Source organism: Microcaecilia unicolor, chromosome 13, assembly GCF_901765095.1.
Source record: "Microcaecilia unicolor chromosome 13, aMicUni1.1, whole genome shotgun sequence".
NCBI classification, from domain to species: Eukaryota; Metazoa; Chordata; class Amphibia; order Gymnophiona; family Siphonopidae; genus Microcaecilia; species Microcaecilia unicolor.
The window spans coordinates 40,821,567-40,847,560 of record NC_044043.1 but is presented as its reverse complement, the minus strand read 5'-3'; the positions used below and the strand labels follow the sequence as shown (position 1 = coordinate 40,847,560).

Genomic DNA, 25,994 nt, shown 5'->3' with positions numbered 1-25,994 from the left:
CTGAAGCCCTAGCCAGGTCTAATCCTGTTTAGCATGATCCTAAAGAATTTTGTCCTAAGGGCCAGTGCAGTCATGCTGTGAAACAGGTCTTCTGCCTCATCTCCCCCCCCCCCCCCCCCCCCACCTCCTTACTAGCTGACTGTGGCCATAGATGCCATGGAGACATTACCCACTGCCACTCATACAGACATATTTTCAAAAGAGAAGGGCACTCATCTTTCGACACAAATCGGGAGATGGGTGTCTTCCCAGGGTCTCCCAAATCGGCATAATCAAAAGCTGATTTTGGGTGTCCCTAACTGCTTTCCGTCGCAGGGACGACCAAAGTTCCCGGGGGCGTAGCAAAGGTGGGACTTGGGCGTGCTTAACACATGGGCGCCCTCGACCCATAATGGAAAAAAGAAGGGCGTCCCTGACGAGTGCTTGGACGACTTTACTTGGTCCCTTTTTTCTTACGACCAAGCCTCAAAAAGGTTCCTGAACTGACCAGATGACCTCCCCTTACTCCCCCAATGGTTACTAACCCCCTCCCACCCTCAAAAAGCAACTTTAAAACTATTTTGTGCCAGCCTCTATGCCAGCCTCAGATGTCATACTCTGGTCCCTCGCAGCAGTATTCAGATCCCTGGAGTAGTTTTAGTGGGTGCAGTGCACTTCAGGCAGGCGGACCCAGGCCCACCCCCCCCCCACCTGTTACACTTGTGGTGATAAATGTGAGCCCTCCAAAACCCACCAGAAACCCACTGTACCCACATGTAGGTGCCCACCTTCACCCCTAAGGGCTATGGTACTGGTGTACAGTTGTGGATAGTGGGTTTTTGGGAGCTCAGCACACAAGGTAAGGGAGCTATGCACTTGGGAGCAATTTGTGAAGTCCACTGCAGTGCCCCCTAGGGTGCCCGGTTGATGTCCTGGCATGTCAGGGGGAACAGTGCACTATGAATGCTGGCTCCTCCCATGACCAAATGGCTTGGATTTGGTCGTTTCTGAGATGGGCATCCTCGGTTTCCATTATCGCTGATCTCTAAAGTCGACCTAAATTTCATGATTTAGGCGTCCCCGACTGTATTATCGAAACAAAAGATGGACGCCTATCTTGTTTCGATAATACGGGTTTCCCCGCCCCTTCACGGGGCCGTCCTGTGAGGACGTCCCCAGGAAAACTTGGGCGTCCCTTTCGATTATGCCCCTCATAGTCATTACACAATAATGTCACCTAGTGGCTGGATTTTGGGCTCATGATTGTTGAGTTTCAGAAGGAATCTTTGTGCCTGGTCCCCAGCTAAGGACTATCACTGCTGGAATAATTGAATTAGCTTGGAAGAGTATCTAAAGTTACAAATGAAAGTGCTAAAAGAAATTGCTGGGTTGAGAAAAATAGCCAATAGCCTGCAGTAAATAAATAAAATAATCACAAGCTGTCCCATCTACTGCTTGTTCTTGCTTTGCATTTTCTGTCATCTCAGATGGCATCACACATACAGACACTGTATGAACCAGCCAGTCGATTCGCTTCCTCCTACCCCCACCCCTCAATTGGTAGCACCATTCTGAACACAGTTATTTCCAGGAACTGCAGGGGAGGGGAGGGAGATGGTGGTTTTACTGCTAAATCATGTGATTGATACAAGGGATATCACTGCATTGCTGTTCACAGAGGGAGTCATTCCTCTGACACTACACATCTCACAGAGACCTAGCTACAGTTTCTTGCTGAACCTATCAATAGAAATCAAACAAAATAAAACATGGAAAAGAAAACAAGATGATACCTTTTTTATTGGACATAACTTAATACATTTCTTGATTAGCTTTCGAAGGTCGCCCTTCTTCCTCAGATCGGAAATAAGCAAATCTGAGGAAGAAGGGCGACCTTTGAAAGCTAATCAAGAAATGTATTAAGTTATGTCCAATAAAAAAGGTATCATCTTGTTTTCTTTTCCATGTTTTATTTTGTTTGATTTCTATTGATAACCTTAAGAGTGGACTAACATGGCTACCACACTCCTCTACTTGCTGAACCTACAGAGCATCTCATGTGAGCTGTGCTGGACCTCATGGTGGGGACTGTGAGGGTGATTTTCGTCTAAACTTTAATTGTAATTTTAGGAGCTTTGCCCTATATTTTTGTAATGTGACCCACGTAGATCCATTCGTGGTTACTTGCAGTATAAAAGTAAATAGTAAGGCGGAATGCATGGAGCCGCCCATAACATGACGCCATGCACCCGTGCACACACGCCCCGGCTGAGGAGGGAAGGTGAGCTGCAATAGACAGCGAGCCTCAATGGCCAGAAGGGAGCTTTTGCGCCAAACGGGGCTCCCTGCCAGAAATGTGGGGCCGGAGCCATGGGCTTAGAGTTACTGGACGCATCCTCTTTGGCTCCGAGGACACAAAGGGAAGCAGCCTACGCTCCCACCCGTCCCCTTGCTTTACTTATTGTCTCTTATTTTACACATGTCGCAGCTTGTGAGGGCGGGAATACCCGAGCCTGAGTGATTGGAGGAGCACTAATTTGTCAAGTTGTGATTTGATGCAGATGGGTTCACTGCACCTGGGTTGGATGCACCTTGCTGGGTGGCGGGAGCATCCTGGGTAACATAGGGGCTCATTTTCAAAGCACTTAGACTTACAAAGTTCCATAGGTTACTATGGAACTTTGTAAGTCTAAGTGCTTTGAAAATACGCCGCATAGTAACATAGTAGATGACGGCAGAGAAAGACCTGCACGGGCCATCCAGTCTGCCCAACAAGATAAACTCATGTGTGCTACTTTATGTGTATACCTGACTTTGATTTGTATGTGCCATTTTCAGGACACAGACCATAGAAGTCTGCCCAGTACTAGCCCCCGCCCCCCCACCCCTACCGGCTCTGCCACCCAATCTCCGCTAAGCTTCTGAAGATCCATTCCTTCCGAACAGGATTCCTTTGTTTATCCCATGCATTTTTGAATTCCGTTACCGTTTTCATCTCCACCACCTCCCGCGGGATGGCATTCCAAGCATCCACCACTCTCTCTGTGAAAAAATACTTCCTGACATTTTTCTTGAGTCTGCCCCCCCCCCTTCAATCTCATTTCATGTCCTCTAGTTCTACCGCCTTCCCATCTACATTTAACACATTGGTCAATCTCGCTTATGGTGGCGGACTGGGTGCTTTATGTGTGAACTTCTAAGAGCTACAGTGTGGCTCGGATATCCTGTTTTGATTGCTTGTATTAAATACAATCATGCCTTTTAATAAAGCTGCGGCCAAGTTGTTCCCACTTAGGGCCCTGTTTACTAAGGCGTGTTAATGTTTTTAGTGCGCCTACCTTTAGCGCATGCGCTAACCATGTAGGTGCCTATAGGGATATTGTAGGCACGTAAATGGTTAACACGCATTAAAAATGTTAATGTGCCTATAAAGCTGCTTAGTAGACAGGGTCCTTAATTACATTTATTAATTTGGGTTCAGAGTGATAAGGGTCTGGGGCAGGTTGTCACAGCCGCCTATGTTATGAGTGTAATGTAAAAAGTATAATGTAATCCTCCTGAAATCGCTTTTCTCTTATCCCCTGTGGAATTCCTGAGTTTTGCTGCTGTAAAGTCCAGCTAGGCTGATTCCCTCCCCCCCCCCCCCTTTCCCCTGCTGTTCTCTCCTTTCCTTGCCAAACACAATTTGCATAATCAAACCAAGGAAAAGCTGTCTGCCCTTGTGCTTCCAGATCCCACGAAAGCAATGTGTTCTTCTAGAAATATGGCATTTAAAAGCAAAAAAAGTTTTCTCTGTCTTGCAGAAAGCATTCATGTTCCTCCATCATGCAGCATGTTTACCCTGGAAAGGTGTTTTTTTTTTTTAATTGGTGAGGAGTATCACAAATCAACTTGATTTAAAGTCCGAGAACTGAAAGGATGGACGCAGAAATAATGTAAATACGAGTAGTGAGTTTTTCCTGTATCTTTCTAGCTGTACCTAGGTGCAAGAAGGGGAAACAGGGAGACTGCTATATCGAGTAAGGACTGATCTATAAATAGAAACACTTTACCTGTGTGTCCAGCACACTAGGCCCGGCCGGCCGCCAGTTTCAGAAACGAGTGGAAGGGCTGACGTTCTGCAAAAATGTTGCCATGGACCAAAACCATGGAGAGCTCTGTGAGCAGGAATGAACCAATTCCTGGAAATTGCTTTCTCCGATTGACGAGAAAAGTGACGCAATGCCAACCAGACGTGTGTGTGTGTGTATGTGTGTGAATAAAATTTATAGTGCCAGCATCACCTGTATTATGTCTTTTTATTTCAGTAATAGATCTATGATGGAATAATTGTAGTCTGTGTCATGGCTGATATGTGTGTGTGTCTCTCTCTCTTTCTTTCTTTCTTTCTCTCTCTCTCAGGTCTGCAGTGACAACTGGATCTATCACAAAGTAGAAAATAAGTTTTGTATTGGTATCTGACCAATAGCTCTGTTCTCTTTTGATTCCAACAGACAAGACTGGTGAAGTACATTATCAAACAGCTTCAGTGCAAACTCCATGTGCCTCAGCGGGAAAGGACGGAAGTACTTAACAGCTACCCCAGAGTCAGCGACTGGCTGTACACACTCGGCATAAGAAAAGAGATCATACAGGTAGGTTTATCAATCTAACTTCTTCAGAATCTTGTGAAAAGAGCCTTGTACTAAGAAGCCTGTCTGTAAAATAAGAATCATGATCCAGAAAAGCCCTTGGTAATGTGAATTTCATAATCTGCTGATCACTGGGTCTGGATCTTTGAGCCTGCACCTAAGATGGGCAAGATTCCCTATCCTCCGAGGCTGGCAACTGTCCCTCAATTTACTGGAGCTGCCCTACAGCCCTGTATAATTGGTAAATCACTGTGTGCGCTTTTTTCACAGTAACAATTACATCACCTCCTCGCAATACTTAGAAACTGCAGAGTTACTTCAGAGCAATTTTGTGATTTGTCTTTCTGTGGGATGTATTCAGGCCGACCTAACTATTAGGCAAGACTAGGCGGTCACCTAGGGCAGCAGCCTCAGAGGCAGCAAAGAGCAGCTATAGTCAAAGCAATAGGACAGCTCCCGACATCCAGACAAAGAACCACCTGCAAGTACTTTACATTGCATTTTTATAGGATACTAGTGTGATAATCATGAGTTTAATTATCAAAATTTGTTGCAGGGATCCCAACCAGCTCAGGGGTGGTGGAGCGACTTGTGTTCCCACCCACCTTGGGCTCAGGCCTACCCAAAATAGCTTGTGTGGCAAAGCCACTGGCCTTAATATTTCCACTTTCACTTTTTTGGCTATGCCACTTCCTGTTGTTGGTTTTTTTTTTGTGCCTTAATGTTTCCACTTTCACTTGTAGGTGACACAAAACTATTCATTTGTTATACTGACTGTGCAAAACTGCAGGAAGACTGTAGAAAATTGGAAGACTGGGAATCCAAATGGCAGATGAAATTTAATGTGGACAAATGCAAAGTGATGCACATTAGGAAGAATAATCGAATGATAGTTACCTGATGCTAGGGTCCACCTTGGGAGTCAACACCCAAGAAAAAGATCTAGGTGTCATTGTAGACAATACACTGAAATCTTCTGCTCAGTGTGCGGCAGTTAGCTTAGCAGGTTTTAAAAATAGTTTGGATATTTTCCTAAAAGAAAAGTCCATAACACATTGTTAGAATGGACTTGGGGAAAATCCACTGCTTATTTCTAGGATAAGCAGCATAAAATGTATTGTACTGTTTTGGAATCTTGCCAAATCCTTGTGACCTGGATTGACGTCTGTTGGAAACAGGATACTGGGCTTGATGGACCTTCGGTCTGTCTCAGTATGGCAACGCATATGTTCTTATGAAAAATTGATTCACTTTTACCTGTTCTACACCACTTAGTATTTTGTAGACCTCAATTGTATCCCCCCCCCCAGCTGTGACTTTTCCAAGCTGAAGAGCCCTAACTTTTTAGCTTTTCCTCATATAAGAGGAGTTCTATGCAAAACAAATGTAAAATTCTGCACAAAATCTTTGAATATCCAGTGCACAGTATTTTGAAATTTTGCATATTTTTTGTTGATTTTTTTGAGTGCTTTTTCCCTGTCTCACTCCAACAATTCTCTTTCCCTCTAACTCCGAGCAAGACCCCTAATTTTGCTTGTCCCCAAGGTCTTCTCCTGTCTCACACATGCATAGTAACATAGTAACATAGTAGATGACGGCAGAAAAAGACCTGCACGGTCCATCCAGTCTGCCCACGATAAACTCATATGTGTTTACCTTACCTTGATTTGTACCTGTCTTTTTCAGGGCACAGACCGTATAAGTCTGTGCAGCAGTATTTCCCGCCTCCCATCACCGGTTCCAGCACAGACCCCGTATAAGTCTGCCCTCCCCCATCATAGCCTCTCAACCACCAACCCCTCTTCCCCCCGCCACCCAATTTCAGCTAAGCTTCTGTGGATCCATTCCTTCTGCACAGGATTCATTTATGCCTGTCCCACGCATGCTTGAATTCCGTTACTGTTTTCATCTCCACCACCTCCCGCGGGAGGGCATTCCAAGCATTCACCACCCTCTCCGTGCACTCCTACCTCTCCATCTTTTTCCCCTCCAGCTGCCAGCACATATTCCCACCTTGTTTTTCCCCTCCCCCACACCCTCATGAAATCCCCCCACTTTTTCACCTCACTTCATGCACATACCCCCAAATTTCAATATCCCCCCCCAATGGCACACCTTCAAGCTTGTTCCCAACACACCTATTGCACACTTTCAGTGTGCTCTCCTGATTTCCCCCCCACCCCCGGCACCCCTCAGTCTACTCCAGAGTCCAGCAACCTCCTCCCCCCCACCCCTGTGGTTCTTACCCCACTGAGCTTGGTCTGTCTTCCCTTCCTGCCCCAATTGCTCAGCAGGGTCGCCGAAGGGGGGCATGGGGGACAAAATTCCTCGTGCCCGGACCTCCAAGAGGGGCCCGGCGCCACAGTCCCCTCCACCTGTCCCCCTCCGTCCACCACCGGGCCGGGCCCCCCTGAATTCAAATCATAGCGCCTCACCTCGACCTCGCTCCGTGGGAAAGAAGCGCAGTAGTGGCAGTCTGCAGATCACCTCCCTTTGGGCCTTCCCTCCCTGTGTCCCGCCCTCGTCTGACGTAACTTGCGCGAGGGCGGGACACAGGGAGGGAAGAAGGGAGGCGATCTGCAGACTGCCGCTGCTGCGCTTCTTTCACACAGAGCGAGGTCGAGGTGAGGCGTATGATTTGAATTCAGGGGGGCCCATCCCGGTGGTGGATGGAGGGGGGCAGGTGGAGATGGAGTGGTGACGACGACGACCTCGTGGGGGGGGGGGGGGGTGGCGGGCCTGCCCAGTCTCTCGGCGGCTATGTTGCTCAGCAAGAGCCAGAAGAGGTAAATGGCTTTACATTTAGCAGTGCCATTGGCTTCTCCCATCCTGAGTTTGGCACTTTCATTTGAAAAGCATGGGTCTCCAATTCCAGCAAGAGTAATGCGGAGGGTAGTTTTATAACACGTCATCTAGTTGGAGAGGTCAAGCAGGTGTCTCTTTACAAGGACAAATAGGCATCTGCTTGGCAGTAATGATTTCGCATAAATCTTGACTATGTCTGTGCTCTGCCCAACACCCACCCTCAGTGTGCCTACATAGGTCACCCATATCCAGATTTGGTTATGCCACCGCTGATGGTGGTCACCAAGAAGGAGCCTGAGAAGTTCCATCTGATCTACAATTTGTCCTACCCAGCGGGATAGTCATCCAATGATTACCTGCCGCTCGAGTTAGATATGTTTCCTTCGACAGCTCCGTTAACTTAGGGGATCTTTTACTAACGCTAAAAATCAGCTAGCGCTAAACGCTGAAATACCCATAGGAATATATATAATGGGCGTCTCAATGCTTAGCGCCAGCTGATTTTTAGCGCACCTTAGTAAAAGACTCACTTAATGAGGAGCTGCAATGCGGGATGCTCATTGCAAAGGTGTACATTGAGTCCGCCTTCCAGCTAATACCAGTGCACTCAGCTGCCATTTGCTGGGGTATAAATTCCAGGGCTGATGTCACATTGACAAGTGCATTCTGATGGGATGCTCCATTTCATGTTCATTTGATACCTTCAGCACCTTTGTGTCCTGGGTGACAGTTCAAAGGTCAGGTAATAACAACATTGTACATTACCCAGATGATTTTCTATTTGTGGGTTCAGCTGTCACAATGGCAGAGCATGCACAGATCTGCCGAAGGAATTTCACAATGCGGCAGGCAACTTTGGCATCACCTTGGCCCAGGACAAGATGGTTGCAGGTGATTCCTAGACACAGACATTGATTCCATGGACGTACAGGGCCTAGTGAGAACTATGGAATTTGCTAAAAAGGTGACCATGAAGCAGATGCCATTTATTTATTTAGTTAGTTCATTTTTACCCCACCTTTTCCCACAGGATGCAGGCTCAAAGTGGCTTACAGTAGACTGGAAAGGTGATCGCCAGACCAGTGGTAATACAAATACAATATTTAAACAGAAAAGTAGACAGAGAGAAGAAAGCAAAAAGAATAGAAACTATGGAGTCCAAAATTAGGTCTTGACTCGCTGAGACATTTTAAGGTAGGTAATCTGATCTCTACATCCGGCCACCCGCGATCTTCTTCAAAAACAGCAGACCGGCAAGCTGATCCTGCCAACAGGACAGGAATGCAGGCGGTGGCCAACGGCTGGAATCTGCGATCCAGGAGGAAACGGGGCCCCTTCAACTTGCTCAATGATAGGGCATCTGAGTTTTGGTAGAGTTTTCCTCCGACAGATGGCTTGGGCAACAGCGGGCATAAGAAGCTGCCATCACCACATATGAATCATGCAAGGTATCTGAGAGGATCTTCCTGATTGAGGATCTTCTTCAGGGAGTGCAATAGCATTTCTGTGTGGCAAGCCACACCAGTGTCCAGCAGGGACCTTGCCTTATTTTTGGATGCATCATGGGGATTGGCTTCAGGGTCTTTTGCTTCCTGATGTGGGAGTGTCCTCAGTACCGTTTCTGGATTAGACAAATTATACTGTGGATATTTTAATCAAATACGTTTTATAGTCAATGAGCTCTACTTGAATGAAAATAGCATTGTTGGGAGGAAGTGACGTCAGCCCCTGGAGATGGCTGCCTAATTGCAGAGCTCCGTCCATTCCGGGACGATTCTCAGCGCTTCCCCGATAAAACGAAGCGAAAAACCCCTCAAACACATCAATCGCGGAAGCGATGGCAGCGAAGAAAAAATTGGCCAAATTTAAATTTGCGTCTGAGACCCCGAATGCGAGCAAAGCAGCAGGTTCCCGGGCGGTAACACGAGGGACCAAGATGGCGGCTGAAGACTATGACTCGGAGCCAGACCTCGAGGAGAACGCGACTAGCGATACTGAGATCAGTAAGCAAGATTTTGTACGCTGGTTCAAAGAACTCAAAACGGAGCTGGTAACGACGAGACGCAGTATTCATACTGCAGTTTCGGAGCTGCGAGAAGAGATGCGGGAGATCGGGAACAGGCTGGCAGAGACGGAGGAAAAGGCGGAGGCCTTAACGGAAGAGGTGACAGAACTACAGAAATCATTAAAAGCAGAGAAGCAAACCACAAAAGAGATGGAGGCAATATTGGAAGACCTAGAAAATCGCACACGACGATGCAACCTGCGCTTTAAGGGAATACCAGAGGAAGATCAATTTAAAGACGCAGTACAAACAGTTAAAGATTTCTGCACATTCCTGTTCCAACAAGGCAGTAGCTCTGGTGAGGCAGTGGAAATGGAGACTGTGGAAATAGAAAGGGCACATAGAAGTTTAGGCCCGCAGAGAGGTGGAACACCGAGAGACATAATAGCTTGTTTCCACAAATTCCCAATTAAAGAGGCAATATGGCGGAAAGCGAGAGCCATGGGAGTAGTCGAGTGGAAAACAGGGAAAATTACAGTATTCCAGGACTTGGCGCGAAAAACTTTGCAAAGGCGGAGAGATTTTAAAGAAGTCACGACTTATTTACAGAAAGCAGGGCTGCGGTACCGCTGGTTGCACCCGTTTGGAATACAAATAACAGCTGGCAATATCACACGGAGGTTACACTCGCATGTGGGGGCCTGGAAAGTACTGAGTGAAATGGGATGTACAGACCTCCCGAAAGAGATGGCAGGGACACAGCAGCAGCAACAACGAAGTCCAGGCAGAAAGGAGCAGAATGGCTGGCAGAAGGTGCAGGGGCGGCGGGAGCGCCTTCCACAGAGTGCGGAGCGACAGGACCATGAGACTGAAGATGGAACCTGAACAGTATAGAGTGCGGATTTTCAGGACATAATTTTGGTTAGAGGGAAAGCTGGAAGGGGAAGGAAGGGGGGAGTAATTGTGACATTGGCATGAGGGGAAAAAGTTTAGAGTGGAAAACTGAGGGGGAGTGCTGATTAGAGAAAGTCTTTACTTTAAAGGCTGTTTGGCCCGGATCTGGGGGGGATTCACTTCCTTAAGGGCAAACTGGCTGGAGAGGGTAGCAGCCAGTTGCGGGACAGGCCCAATGGGGGGAGGGGGGGCTCTGGGGAGGGGGGGAGGGGCGGGAGGGGGGTTAAAAGTGGGATCCTGGAACATAAATGGGTTAAACTGCCCAAAAAAGAGAAGTATTATCTTTAGAGAATTGCGCAGAATGAAATGGGATATTGCTATATTGCAAGAAACCCATGTGAGGACACAGGACACACCATTAATTCTGAATAAGGGTATAGGAGAAGGTTTTACATTGGCTGACCCCAGAGGGAGTAAAACAGGAGGTTTGGTCATTTACGTGAAAGAACACTTGCAATTTGTTAAAGAGGCCATCTATAAAGATGGAGAAGGAAGATGTATTGCAATTAAGGGGAAGACTAATAGTGGTCCGCTCACATTAATAAATGTTTATGCACCTAATGTAGGTCAGGGAAAGTTTTATGAACATATTAGAGCAGAATTGACGAACTTTGTAGAAGGCAAGGTCATTTTGGGGGGGGACTTTAATTTCCCGGTTGATGAAATGGATCACTCCAAAGGACGGAGGGGAGGGGGAGGGAATAGTAGACGCCTACTACTAAAATTGATGAGGGAATTAGATCTAATTGATGTGTGGCGACTCCACCATCCAGCCCAAAAAACATTCACTCACTATTCACATGCCCAAAACTCTTATTCAAGGATTGATGCGATTTGGTGTAGTAGGGAGCTATGGGGAGTGGTGAATAATGCAGAAATTGAAAGTATACATGCATCTGACCACGCCCCAGTATGGATCTCATTGGGGGGCATGGGACACCGAGTTAGTGGACGGGTCTGGCGGCTTAATGAGACATTACTGGATCAGGAGGGGGATTGTCAGGAGATTCGAACAGCGATTAAAGAATATTTAGAAATCAATGACAACGGGGAGGTGAAGGAGGGGACCTTATGGGATGCCTTAAAGGCGGTAATCAGGGGACATCTTATTCGAAAGGGAACATATCAGAAAAGGACACGGGAACAGCATGAAATGGAGGTGCGTAGAGAATTGGTGAGGCATGAGGCCAGGCACCAACGGGAAGGGGGCACACAACAGTTACAGGAACTCCTTAAGTGGAGATCAGAGCTGCAAACTATACAGATGAAAAAGATGGAATTTCAGAGACGCTTGATGCAACAGCGATTTTTTGAATTTAGCAATAGGGCGGGAAACATGCTTGCTAGGAGGCTGCGTGAGAAAAGGGTAAAAAACACAATTGTTAAAATAAAAGGAACAAAAGATGCAATGTTTTATAGGGATGAGGACATTAGAGAACAATTTGTGAAATACTATACAAAATTGTATACTAAAGGAAAAGAGCACCAGAAAGAGGTACTACAAGAATATTTGCAGGACTTAGAATTGCAGAGGATTACACCAGAGCAAAGGGAGGCTCTGGAAGCACCGATTGACTTACAAGAAGTACTGTCTGTCATAAAAGGCCTAAAGGGAGGGAAATCACCTGGTCTAGACGGGTACACGGCAAAATTTTATAAAGTTTTCCAACAGGAGTTAGGACCGTTATTGGTGAGGATTGGGAATGCCTGCTTTGTAGAGGGCAATCCGCCACTTAGTATGCGAGAAGCAGGGATTTCAGTATTGTTAAAACCTGGCCGAGATCCAACAGTGTGCGGGTCCTACAGACCAATCTCCCTTATCAATATAGATGTTAAGATCTTAGCTAAAATTATGGCTGAGAGGTTAAAGGAGATACTTCCCACCCTGATACATGAGGACCAATCAGGCTTCATAGCACGAAGACAGGTAGCAGATAACATTAGGCGCACCCTAAATCTCACCTGGGGGGCACAGAAAAGGGGGGACTCCCTCGCACTCCTCACGGTCGACGCTGAGAAAGCGTTTGATCGGGTTGAATGGGAGTATTTGTGGGAAGTAATGCTGGAGATGGGATTGGGAAGTGTTTTCGTGGGATGGGTAAAAGGCCTATACTCCACTCCGGTGGCGAAGATTAAGGTAAATGGGGGCTGGTCAAGTCAATTTGCTATTCAAAGGGGAACTAGGCAGGGGTGCCCTTTGTCCCCACTACTATTTGCGATCTCGATAGAGCCGCTGGCCCAAAGAATTAGAGAATTAAGGGATGTTAAAGGGGTTAGGATGGGGGGGAGGGATCACAAAATAGCATTATTTGCAGATGACATCTTGTTTTATGTGGGAGTACCACTGCTGACATTACCTATAATTGTGAGGGAATTAGATGCATTTGGAACATTGTCGGGATTCAAAGTAAATTTCGACAAATCTGAAATAATGGGAATAACAATATCAGAACATGAAAAAGAACAAATGGGAAGACATTTTGCATTCCGGGTAGCAACCACTAGTTTTAAATACTTGGGTATTTGGATTCCTTGTAACTTAGATGACTTATTTGTATTGAACTATGTTCCCCTGATCAGAGAAATACGAAAGGACCTAAATAGATGGAAGATGAGCTGGCTGTCATGGTGGGGCAGGATAGCAGCCATAAAGATGAACATTTTACCTAGATTGCTGTTCTTGTTCCAAACCCTACCAATCCCAGTCCCAAAGGGGGAGCTTCAAAAGATACAAGCAGAGTTGGGTGGGTTTGTGTGGGGAGGGCAACGAGCTAGACTTTCCCGGAGGACCCTATGGAGGGCAGTGGAGCAAGGAGGGAGAGGTATGCCAAATATTTTTTGGTATTACTGGGCAGCTCAATTGAAACAAATTGGTGTTTGGAGCAAAGTGGATCTGTCGCCTATTACAAGGCTGGAACAGATTTTTGTTCAGGGGGGGCGGCTTGATGCCCTTCTATGGGGTTCTACCCCAGAAGTTAATTATAGGAAGATGGCATTAAACCCTTTTGTCTCACACCTACTTACGCTGTGGGGAATGCTCAAGAAAAGGTTACGGGGAACACAGCACAGATCTACTTATGCTTGGATTACCCAGGAACCTGGATTTCCAGGTGGGAGGGACGGTAGGATATTTTCCACATGGTTCCAAAAGGGCTTGATTAGATTCCGGGATTTCCTAGACAATGGTTCAATTAAAAACTTTACGGACCTTAGAAGGGAATATGATTTACCTGAGACGGACATGTATGCATATCTTCAAGTGAAAGATTATATTATAAAAGAGAAGGGGATGAAAGAGGGCCCAATTAAAAGTGAAAAGTTTGAAAATTTGTGGGGGGATATAGACCTGAGAGGGAAAGGGATCACTAAACTTTACGAATATATCAAGGGAAGGGATTTTGTAAAGTTGCCATTTATGTATGCATGGGAGCGAGACCTCGAGACCGAATTTACAGAAGCAGAATGGCAGAAAATATGTATGGAAGTTAAGAGAGCATCCATTTGTGTTCTTATCAAAGAAAATGCTTACAAAATATTGAGTAGATGGTATTACACGCCAGATAAAATAAAGGCAATGTTTCCCAATGCCTCAGACACATGTTGGAGGTGTGAGAAAGAGAAGGGCACCTATTTTCATATTTGGTGGGAATGCCCAGTTTTACAGGTGTTCTGGAAAGAAGTAATAAATTCATTAACTAAGATGGTGGGTATAGCGTTTCCCCGTGATCCAAAATGGTGTCTTCTAGGTTGGGGAAACAGAGGGCGGAAGAAATGGCAAAACAGAATATTACGTATGGGTCTGGCCGCTGCAAAGACAATGGTGGCACTAAAATGGAAACAAACTAGGGGACCCACAAAGACAGAGTGGATAGAGAAACTTAGATTGGTGGCTGCTATGGAAAAGTTGACAGATAGATGCAAGGGGCGATATAACCCTAATGCAGAGGAATGGGTACATTTGGAAAAGTTTTTTCTTTCTGGTTGAAGAGAAGATTAATGAGGAGGGTGGGATAAACTAAAGAAACAGAGAAGGGGGGGGAAGGGGAGGGGAGGGGGCAAGGGGGGGGGGGGAAAAAGAGGCGTGTGGAAAAATGTTTGTATATTTATAAGTTGAATTTTTGAAAGAACCTGTGGTTCTTGAATGTTGTAAACTTGTTTGATCAATAAAAAAATTTTATAAATGAAAAAAAAAAAGAAAATAGCATTGTTGAGCTAATTGGGTTGGTGAAGTTGGAAATTGTAGTTGGCGTTGCTTAATAGGATATTATTGGATGGTTAACTTTTATTCCACCAAGGCTATAGGTTTTCCTCTACTGGGCCCTAAGTTTTGTTCAGATCTTTATTCAACTGGGATGGCCTATATATATATATATTTTTTTTTTAATGCCAATCACCGCAGCTGAATTAATTCTGAATATTCAGTGTCAGTATCCGGATAGTGGCAAGTGCTGAATATTTAGATAGGGCAGCAGTGGGCAGCCACGACCCTCGAGGACCACAACCCAGTCAGGTTTTTAAGATTTCCACAATGAATATGCATGAGATTGTGATGAGGCAATCCCAGATGGCTCCTCTAGGGGGTGGATTTCCAATAAAACAACCCTTAGAGATACTGCAAAAGGCAATTGTGGGAAGCCACAGAAAGAAGCTTATTGGAGCGGGGAGCGGCCATCCCTCGATAGTGAAGGGGGCAGACCACTGAAAGAAGCCTGTGGGAGCGGGGAGCTGACAGCCTCAATAGTGGAGGGGCAGACTGCTGAAAGAAGTTTGTGAGGAATATTTGAAGTTGGACCATATACCCCTGGTGGAACAGAACCAGGTACAAAAGCACTTAGGGTTGAGATCACGTTTGTGGACACTGCTGGTTATTTTCCTTTTGTTTGCTGCACTTGTGTTAACACTGCTTGGCTAGAATAAAGGAGGAAAACCCGTAGTGAATCACTTTCTGGCCTTGACCTGAACTCAGGGAAATGATAAAGCTGGGAGTATTGACCAAGCGATAGGCTCAAGGGACCTGGGACCCAGCGTTATCACAAGATCTATTCGCATACAGTGGAAGCAGTACATGCAAATCAATCTCATGCGTAGTCATTGTGGAAATCTTGAAAACCTGACTGGGTTGTGGCCCTCGAGGTCTGTGGTTGCCCACCCCCTGTCCAGACAATAGAGATGTTCATGTTGCTACCCTTATAAGTGCTTTTAAATATCCAGCCTTTTGTGATTTATATATTTTAAACACGTCTAACCTGCTTATACCCTAAGCGGTTCCCATAAAAACAAACCTATTAAAACATAACACACATTACAGAGCATAGTAATCCTCCATCAACATCAAGGTGCTAACGCTCCATCAGTACATTTCCCCTCAAAAAAAGGCCTGAACAAAAAGCTGTGTTTTTTAACAGGTTCTTTAATTGCTGAATACACAGCTGGTCAGGTAATGCATTCCACAGAAGTGTTCCTGCAGTTGAAAATGCTGATGCTCCTGTAGCAGCATAATGTACAGAGGACGCTAATCCTAAAGCTAAATGTTTGGTGAAGTCAGATCTTAACATCCTCCCAGAAGAAGGCAAAGTTCCAAAATACCATGGCAATTCATCATAAATCACCTGAGTCAATCTGTATTTCACAGGCAACCAATGTAGTTGCCTCAACGCTGGCGTGATGTGTTCAAATTTGGAAATTCCAGCAACCAATGGGGTACCTGCTCCCGAGCCTCGACAGATTCTGCCACCGGCTCCTTTACCGACCCCTGCAGCCTTGTCCGACGGCAGCTCTCGACGAGCGCGTCGGGGCCCCCGCTTCCAGAGCTTCTGGAAGGGTTACTGCGCCAGTCTGCTTCGTGTGTCGGGGGTGCTTGCACCTTCCGCACCGTCTGCTGCAGCAGTATCTGGCCCTTCGCTTGTGGTGAGGTCCCCCCAAAAAAGGTGCCGGTACTCAAATGCCAGGCCACCCTTCAGGGTGGGGTGATCATTGAGGGACCCATCCCACAATAGCCAGGCCCCCCTGCAACCAGTCACAGGATCTATGACAAGGCAGAATTGGTGTGTAGAGCCTGAGCTCTTTCATTAAAACTTGGGGACCGTGGGTCAATTTTAGCAGACAATGGAAAAGGTGCCGGTACTCAGTACCCCCAAGTACCCCCATCAAAAAAAGCCCTGGGAATACCCAAATAAAGAGAGATGATTGATTAAAATAAAAGTTCTTTTTTAGAGAGCTGTGGTGAACAATGTGCATTTTAGCTTGGAACGTTAATTACTGACATATGTACTGTATTGTTTCGTTTAGAGGGGTGGTGATGTGTAAGGCTTCAAAGTGGTGAAAGAGACACTTAAGTCTGCCCATTTTAAAACTACACCCAATTTTGTATAAAGCTTGGTGAACACTGTGGAAATACACAGGTTTCGTTACATGGCTGGCTCCAGTTGGAGCTCCTTAAAGGTCGACTAGCAGATAACTGGAAGATGGCTGAGCCCGGTGACTGGTAGTATAGCACTGTAACTTTATAGGATGTACATTTCTATGAAATGTACCTATCTTTTCCCGGAAGTATATTTTAAGAGTTACAGGTGCAGGAGGAGAGCAAAGGTTACCATCAGTTTGGCTTTCTTCTGTTTTGTTTTGCTGGAAGGGTTGGGGAAGGGTGTAGTTAGGACTCATTTACTGTGGCAAGCAGCAGAGGGATTTCTCCGTTATTTTGTACACATGGATTCAGTCACTCCTCTTTTTCACTTCTCTCTGGGCATTGAATGTCAGTGAGGTCAGCGGTTAGTGTCAGGAAAAGATCCCCCTCCTCTAGTCTGAACATGTGTGCTGACTTGTCCAGCTTTCAGCCTATTTTTGTACCAGCACCTCCTCTGCTTCAGCCCTTCCAGAGCAGCCTAAGCTTTTGAAGCTCAGTGGCCAGTCTGCGCTGTTTAAAACACAAGATAATGATCGCATCTGAAACCTTTTAGTTCCTTGGGGGAGATTAATGAAATAATGCAGTGTTTACTAAGTTGGGCAACTGCTAAAGCTCCTGTGAAGATGGAGGAGGATCAACCGGTGAAGCTTCAGCGGGTGAGGGCTTTGCTGTGTATGGATGATGCAAAGGTAGGTGGTACTGGGGATTGTAATGTGCCAGCTTTTAAAACCAAATTCAGGTTTGTAAGGCATTTAAAGAACAGTATAGACTTGGTGAAGGCGGTTAGCTTAGCAGAGTTTAAAAAGGGGCTAGACGGTTTCCTAAAGGACAAGTCCATAAACTGCTACTAAATGGACTTGGGGAAAAATCCACAATTCCGGGAATAACATGTATAGAATGTTTGTACGTTTGGGAAGCTCGCCAGGTGCCCTTGGCCTGGATTGGCCGCTGTCGTGGACAGAATGCTGAGCTTGATGGACCCTTGGTCTTTTCCCAGTGTGGCATTACTTATGTACTTATAACTTTTGTAGCTTTGGATTTACTGTTTGAGCTGGAGTGAGTCTGAGGTGCTTTCCCAGGACCTAGGATGGATCCACTGAACCAGTTAATGGTTAAAACAATGACTGAGAACCAGGGACGCCGGGGTTCAAATCCCACTGTAGCTCCTTGTCACTTAGGTAAAATGTGCGGTAAAAAGTGGCCTTAACGCATCCTTATTCAGCTCATGTCCACACACTAAGGCCATTTTTCTATTTTCAGCATGAATGGCCGTGTGCTAATTTTCCCATTAGCATGTGAGTCCCTACAGCTGCACTAACCGATTAGCACAGAACACGCCCACTCTCAGGCCCCCTGACCCACCCCCAGTGCTAAAAATACATTTTATTTTTCAGCGTGGGGGTAGCATACACACACCCAAACATTACCACGGGACACCTCATCGCGCCCCCTTTACTGTGGTAAACACATGTTAGTGCCCAGCTTAGTTAAAAGGATTCTTTAACCCGTTTAGACCAGGGACAGGGAAATACCTACTGTCCCTGGACATACACTGCTTTGATAGCTTTCAGAGGTAGATATTCGCCAACAGCAGTCAGCAGGTTTTAAGCCGCTTACAGCCGCAGGCTGAATTAACCCCATGCTCCAGCACTGAATATCCAGGTATGTAAAGTTAACTGGGCACTGGCCAGTATTCAGACTGGTGCCGGGATACCTCAGCAGATAAACTTAGGATGACAGAAATGCTTTCCGGACGTTACCCGCTTACTTAGCCGATTATTGAACTGAATATTACCACTAACCAGTTAGTTCTGGCCATGGCTTTTTTTGAGGGGCTACTTGGGGGAACTGAGTACCGGCACCTTTTCCATTGTCTGTTAAAAATGACCCATGGACCCCAAGTTTTAATGAAAGAGCTCAGGCTCTACACACCAATTCTGCCTTGTCATAGATTCTGTGACTGGTTGCAGGGGGCCTGGCTATAGTGGGGTGGGTCACTCAGTGATCACCCCACCCCTGAGGGGCGGCCTAGCATTTGAGTACCACCACCTTTTTGCTAGAAAAAATGCACTGGTTCTGGCTCTGCTTCTGGATTACTCCAGCACTAATCCAGTAGTACCTGGATGGTCACAGGCAGTGTTCAGTGGCAGTAACCACCTAAATATCACTGAACATTGCCGGATAGCCAGCTCAGTGGGGTTTAGCAGAGCAGGATTAAATCCTTTTGAATGTTGGGCCTTAAATCAATAACACCTGGTGATCCAGAGATGCTGGTGCCTGATTTGGATTTTGAGTCTCTGTGGACTGAAAACCTGATAGGAAGGCATGGATGCCACCCCCACATAGTTCTGAAGGGAAGGCCCAAAAGTGGCATCCTGTGATTCTGACAGATAACCCATACTGTGCACATTGATCGATAATAAACTGTTTACTTGAAAACCTTCTTTAGTATAAACGATCTTTTTTTTTGCTCAGTGAACTCATAGTTAAAAGATCAGGACAGAATTATCCTGCTGGCAGGTTTCATTGTCCCGATGGCCTAGTTGATGCTGTATCCGGTTATTCCTTTTGTGACGTTTTGTTTTCTGTTTGCTTACTCTTGCACTCTTTCCAGTAGGTACAGGATACCAGAGCAGCCTCTCCCATAGTAAGCAATGTCTTGGGGGCAGTTCTTGGTTCTTTCTCTCTGCGTATTAATTTCTGCCCTCAGGGAGAGGGGCGGCTTTCCCAGCCTTATTTGCACTCGCACTGATATGACTGCAGAAGCCGTGCTGTTCTCGCTGCAGCTTTGCTGCAGTGTAAAATTTACTGGCAACAATCTTTAATCACTCTCGTCACCCTTCAATGCATCCCCCCAAGGTACTTTATAGGTCGCCCAAAGTTGGATATGCAAATTTGAGCACAGATCCCAGATCCGCACGTAAACTATCATTTATTGATTATCATTTATAAAATTTGATAAACCTACTTATTTCACAAAAGCAAATCAAAGTGGATAACAAAAAGGAACACCATAAAAGTACCGGAGATAAACCAAGTGCACAGAACTCGCTCACCAAAGGCTAGATTCTATATATGGTGCCAGAAATATCCGCACGGTATAAAAAAAGACACCTAGGCGTATTCTCTAAAGTACGTCTAAATTTTATAGAATAGGCTTAAATTTCCCTGCGGGATGTAGAATACACCAAGTGCCTTTCCACGTGACCAGATGTGGACGTCTCCATTTAGACTGTGTTTTACTTGTCATAAATCCCAACGCCTAAATTAGGTGCAGAGCGGGTGTATTTTATATTAATGCGCGTAGATTTTAGAAAAACCTATGACCTGCCCATTCCACGCCACCTTTTCAACTGTGCAATTTGGAATTTACGCTCACCACATTACAGAATATACTTAGTAAGTTGTGCAGGTAACTCTTAATGCCAATTAGTGCTGATAACTGCTTAACATCCAATTAACAGCTCTGATTAGATAATCAATTAAGTTACGTTCATTGTTGTAAAATACTCTTCAATTTCCGTGCAGAATTTAAGGAGTCATATATAGGATTTGGGGGCAAATGAACATCATATCAGCTTAACTGCAAGCGTGTCCCAAGAACAGAGAATCTCGAAGAAGTAGAGTATAAGTACCTTGCAAGAATTTTTAATTAATAAACCTCCAAAAGCCAAGCTACAAAAGCGCCAGTGGTGTACCTGGGGCATGTTGCTGCTACCCCCTCCCCCTAAGTGCATTACCCCTGAGGCGCATCACCCCCTCCCCTCCCCCCCCCCCCCCAACGCATCATCCTCCCCTCCTGGGGATGCACGGAGCAGTCACGTGGCTGTCTGCTCTGCCAGTCCCCTGCCCCAGAACACAGTAACATAGTAAATGACGGCAGATAAAGACCTGAAGTAACATCAGAGGGGGCATGGAGCCAGCGGAGCCAACAGCCACGCGACTGCTCCATGCACCCCCATGCTGCCTGCACCCGGGGCGGACTGCCCCACCCTTGGTACACTACTGAAAAACGTGATTTTAAACTGGTGTTGAACTTAATAAAAAAAGGTTTCAGATTGAAGATGAACGGGTTGTTTGTTCCAAAGGAACGGTGCAGTAAAATAAAAAGCATTTCCGCATGTAGACTCCCAATAAGCTTCAGATGGGCTTGGCAAAACTAGTCTCTGATCATTGAGGAATTGTAGACAGTGTGTTGGAACATATGGGATAGTCAAGATAATCGGATGTACCTGCTTGGAGTTCTTCAATGGTTAAAGACAAAATCTTAAATTTCATACAGTACTCAATGGGCAACCAATGAAGTTTAATAAGTAGCGGAGAAGTGTGGTCTCGCCGGTGAGCATGACAAAGGGTTCGCGCTGCTGTATTTTGCAGTGTTTGTAAACATTTTAACCTGGATCTTGGTGCACCAAAGTAAATGATATTGCAGTAATCCAACCGTGAACCAATGAAAGCATGAAATAGTGTATGAAACGCATCAAAGCTTAAATAGTTGAGAATGGATCTGAGTTTGCAGTGTGTAGAGAAACCCGCTTTGACCACCGAAGAGATGAGAGAAGGTTAGTTTTGAATCCAGCCGTACTTCAAGGTATTTAAATTTGACCACTGGGGTAACCGGGACATCAAAAAGCCATAGAGATGAAGTCAGAATGGGGTACGTGTCCCATAAGCCAGCATGCTGTGGTTTTCTCGGCATTTAAGACTAGTTGGTGGTCCTTAAGCCGGTCGGCAACCTTTTGTAAACAGCTCTGCAATGATGATAAATCAAATTTGTCAGAAGTGATGTTGTGAATTTTAAAAAAATGTCAATCGTCATAATAGCAGCCAATATTTAGTTTGGGGCCCTTTTACTGAGCAGCGTTAAGCCCAACGCAGGCTGGAACTAATGCCGGGCTGCCACAAAAGCTCAGCAGTAGTTCCCATCCCCAGCACATGCTATTTCTAGCGCTACAAAAATATATGTACTATTTTTGTAGAACCGTTTTTTCACCCAGTGGTAATCAGGCAGTGCTGCGTGCTGCCCAGTTACTGCCGGGTTAGCGCAGGAGCTGTTACCGCCACCTCAATGGGTGGCGGTAAGTACTCCCCCCCTGAAATGGCCGCGTGGTAAGTGATTCACTTACTGCACGGCCATTTCTTAAAAAAAAAAAAAGACAGCTCCCTTTTACTGCAGCTTAGTAAAGGGGCCCCTTAATGAGGCCAATAATTGATACTAATAGGCAGTCATTTGGGTTTACGCATGGATCTGCCATGTGCCCTATTCAATAAAATGTGCCCCTAAATTTTATAGTGTGCAACTCAAAAGGGAGTGTGGCCATGGGAGGGGTATGAATGGCAAACAAAAAAACAGCATCATGGGCCTTTAAAAATGGAACACAGTTCTTTAATGAATGAGCCTTGACAAAAAGACCCGACATGGGCCGTGTTTCGGTGACTAGCACCTGCGTCAGAGGTCACAGTGATGACGTGGAAAACTTGGGGAATAACTCGAATATATTCCTCTACAATATATTATTCCTTACCCCATGTCTCATATAGTAAAAGCTACAAAGCAAACTTTTCAGGGTCACTGTTCCCTCTAAGCTGAGCAGGAGTCCTCCACCTACAGTCCTGCCAGTGGGTGATGCTGTTTCACTATTACATTTTCAATAGTGAGGAACAGGCAAGCTCTGCAGTACACCAGGGAACCTGCCTGTCTCTAGCAATTGAAAATACAGTGTTGAAGCAGCACCCCCTACTGGCAGCAATGCAGTTGAGGACTTCAGCTCAGCTAAGAGGGAACAGTAGTCAGAGGCGTTTCCAGAAATTGGGCGCAATGTTTTAAAATAGGGTCAATTAATGTGTCCAGATGCCATTAGTGTGCCAGCATTTACACCAAGTTTCAACAGGCATAAGTGCTGCACCTAAAGTTAAGCTCAGGATCCTGCGCTAAGCTAGTTTTCTGGAAAGGACGCTCCGCTCCGTGCACCTTTTTACAGAATACTAGTTTAGTGCAGATCTTTCCAGCACCTAACTTTCAGCACCATTTATAAAATTCCTCTTCCCCCCACCTTTTTACTGTTAAAATTTTTTTAAAAGACTGGTCCTCTTCTGATTTCTTAGAAGGAGACTTACTTATAAGGCTGGGAGTGGAGACGTAGCCTAATGGTTAGAGTATTGAGCTAAGATCCAGGGAAGCCCAGTTCAAACCCCAGTGCTGCTCCTTCTGATTTTAAGGCAAGTCACCTTAATGGGGAGGCCATGGGTTAGGGTGCCCGGCAGCCGGGGATAACCTGACGCCGTGCCCCCCCCAGCCCTGCCCCCATGACGCGCGCAGCTCCCCAATAATCACGGGAGCAGTGAGGAAGCAGCATGTCACAGACTCGCAACTCTGAGAGAGAGAGAGAGTGCCGACGCTTATAAGCCGCGACCACGAGGTCGGCGCCCTCACTCTGCCCGTGATGTTCAGATCAGAGGTACCAGATGGCTCGGGTACTGAATCGTTTGAAATGGAATTGTTGATGCATTTAGTGTCCAATGTTCCCATCAATCTGTTCCCATATGGCTTATTAGGGGAACATTGGACACTAAAGGGTTAATAAAAGCTGTGGCCTAATATTTACTATCGATACAATTGCGTGGCTAATCATTTATCCTGGGAACCCATCCGCCACCTGTCGAGGCGGTCAGTATGGGTAAGAAGCAGAAACTGCAGAGCTATGGATAGGTCACGGCTGCCCATGCCCTCCTTTGCCTCAAGTACAAACTTAGGGCCAATGCTCTAAACCTAAGACTGGTGTTAGAGGCAATTAACGCCAGACTAGCAAGCACGTTAATGTGCGCAGAATTTGAGAGGGCTCCAGCGCAGGAAATGTGTGTGCCAAAGATGGTCCCAGATTGTATATGAATGTACTCAAATGGATGTTAATGAGATCTTTTCATATTCCCTCCCAATTGCTCAGAGACCGGTGCAGAAACAAATGCTGCCCTTAATGCTGGAAACTTACTGCCAGCTCGGGGGTAGCGCTGAAGGTTTTGAAGAGAGGATTTTTTCACTTTAAACTTTTGTCTTCTTTTAGAAGCAGAAGGAAACCTGTGCAGCCTCTAAACACTGATAGTGAGAAACAAATATATGTGAGTCCTATCAAAACAGAAAGTGCAAGCACACATCAACACCTGTTTTTCTACACTTAAATATGAGCCTTTCAAGTGAAAACAATTAAAAAAAAATTATATTTAAAGGAACAGAAGAACAGCACCAGTGTGTGCTTGAACTTCCAGTCTTGCCTGGACATGCGTGCACACAAGAGCAGCGCTTACCGTGAACCTTGAGCATTGAAGAGCTAGATTTTTGCACTGTTCTTGCGCTATGAGTCCTGCGCTGTTGGTTTTTGCGCCAGACCTTAGATCGTAAGCTCTCTTAGGACGGGAAAATACCTACAGTACCTGAATGTAACTCACTTTGAGCTACAGCTGAAAAAGGCGTGAGCCAAATCCAGAATCCCTTCCCTTCCCATACCTGTCTTTAGGGTTACCATATTTGGTCCCCCCCAAAAGAGGACACATACCCCGCCCCCTGTCACATATCACCCCACCCCTTTCACCCCCCCCATCACATTCCCCCTAAGGGTGTCCTAGCCTCCCCTCCCCTTACCTTACTCTACTGCCCTGGTGGTCTAGTGACCTCTTCGGGGCAGGAAAGAGCCCCCTCTTCTTTCCTGCTCGGAGCGCTGCCCTGCATTCTGTTCCCCTTGCAATGCTGAGTGCTGACGGTCCCGGCGCAGTTTCAGAATAGCTGCCGAGAGTTGAAGCAGCCTCACGAGACTTCTGCGTCAACTCTCGGTGGCCATTTTGAATTGGCGTCGGGACCGTCAGCACTCAGCATTGCAAGGGGAACAGAATGCAGGGCAGCGCTCCGGTGAGGAAAGAGGGGGCTCTTTCCTGCCCCAAAGAGGTCACTAGACCACCAGGGCAGTAGAGTAAGGGGAGGCTAGGATAGGACACCATTAGGCCCGCCCGCCAGCCTGCCCATTTGTCCGGAAATCCGGACAAACGGGCAGGCTGGCAAAACCCGTCCGGTTGCCCGGCCATGTCCTCAAAAAGAGGACATGTCTGGGTAAAACCGGACATATGGTAACCCTAGTCTTTCGGAGGCCGTGCTTTGTCAGAGTCCTGCTCTGGCAAGTGGATGGTCTGTGATCTACCTCTGTAAATTGGCCTATCTGGAAGTGGCCACCCTCCTGTATATGTTTCTAATCCAGTGCTTCTCAACCCCTCTTTTGAAGGCACACCTGGCCATCCTATTTGGGTTTTTTGGCTGCCGCTGCACATTGAGCAGATTTCAATGTATTATCTACAATGATCCCTAGATCTTTTTCTTGAGTGCTAACCCCCATGGTGGGCCCTAGCATCAGTTAACTATGATTCGGATTATATGATTATTGCAATAAATATGCATGAGAGAGATTTGCATATAACAGATCTCTCACTTATCTCATGCATATTCATTATAATGCTCTTGAAAATCTGAGCAACAGAAACAGAAGCAAAACATTCTGCAAACGCACCACAAGCAGCAAAACAGAGAAGGAGAAGATTCTAGTTTAGCCACAAACAAATTTATTGAAAATCGACCCAACTTGGCCAAGTTTCGGCACTCACGCCTTCGTCAGGGGTCAACAACACACTTCTCCTTGACATACAAAAGAGGCACAAATATAAATGCAGGTTTGCGATGCTGATTATGCAGGAAGTACTGCCTCCACTGCATGCAAATCTATCTCATGAATATTCATTGTGGATATCCTGAAAACTAGACTGGCTGGGGTGCCTCATGGATCAAATTTGGGAACCACTGGCCTATACCCAGGGCTTTTTTTGAGGGGTTACTTGGGAGTATTGAGCACCAGCACCTTTTACATTGTCTGCTAAAATTGACCCATGGTCCCCAAGTTTTAATGAACGAGCTCAGGCTCTACACATCAATTCTGCCTTGTCATAGATTCCATGACTGGTTGCAGAAGGCCTGGCAATTGTGGGGTGGGTTCCTCAATGATCACCCCACCCCTGAAGGGTGGCCAGGCATTTTACCGGCACCTTTTTTGCTAGAAAAAAACGCACTGCCTATACCCTTAGGAATGCCTCTTTTTAATCTGATGAGACCGGCGCTTCTCAACCCATTCCTGGAGGCACATCTATCCGGCTGGATTTTGAAGAGCAGCAAAACAAAGCAGAG

At 46.0% G+C, this 25,994-nt stretch overlaps 1 protein-coding gene across 5 annotated transcripts in view; it reads left to right on the top strand.

The window, feature by feature from the left end:
• Window positions 1–25,994, top strand: part of KSR1 (kinase suppressor of ras 1) — a 257,289-nt gene that overhangs the window by 113,805 nt on the left and 117,490 nt on the right. For all 5 annotated transcript variants that reach the window (XM_030186220.1, XM_030186219.1, XM_030186215.1 and 2 more), the window contains exon 2: window positions 4,473–4,613. In XM_030186220.1, coding sequence (XP_030042080.1) covers window positions 4,473–4,613 — 141 coding nt within the window. The remainder of the gene's footprint in view (window positions 1–4,472; window positions 4,614–25,994) is intronic.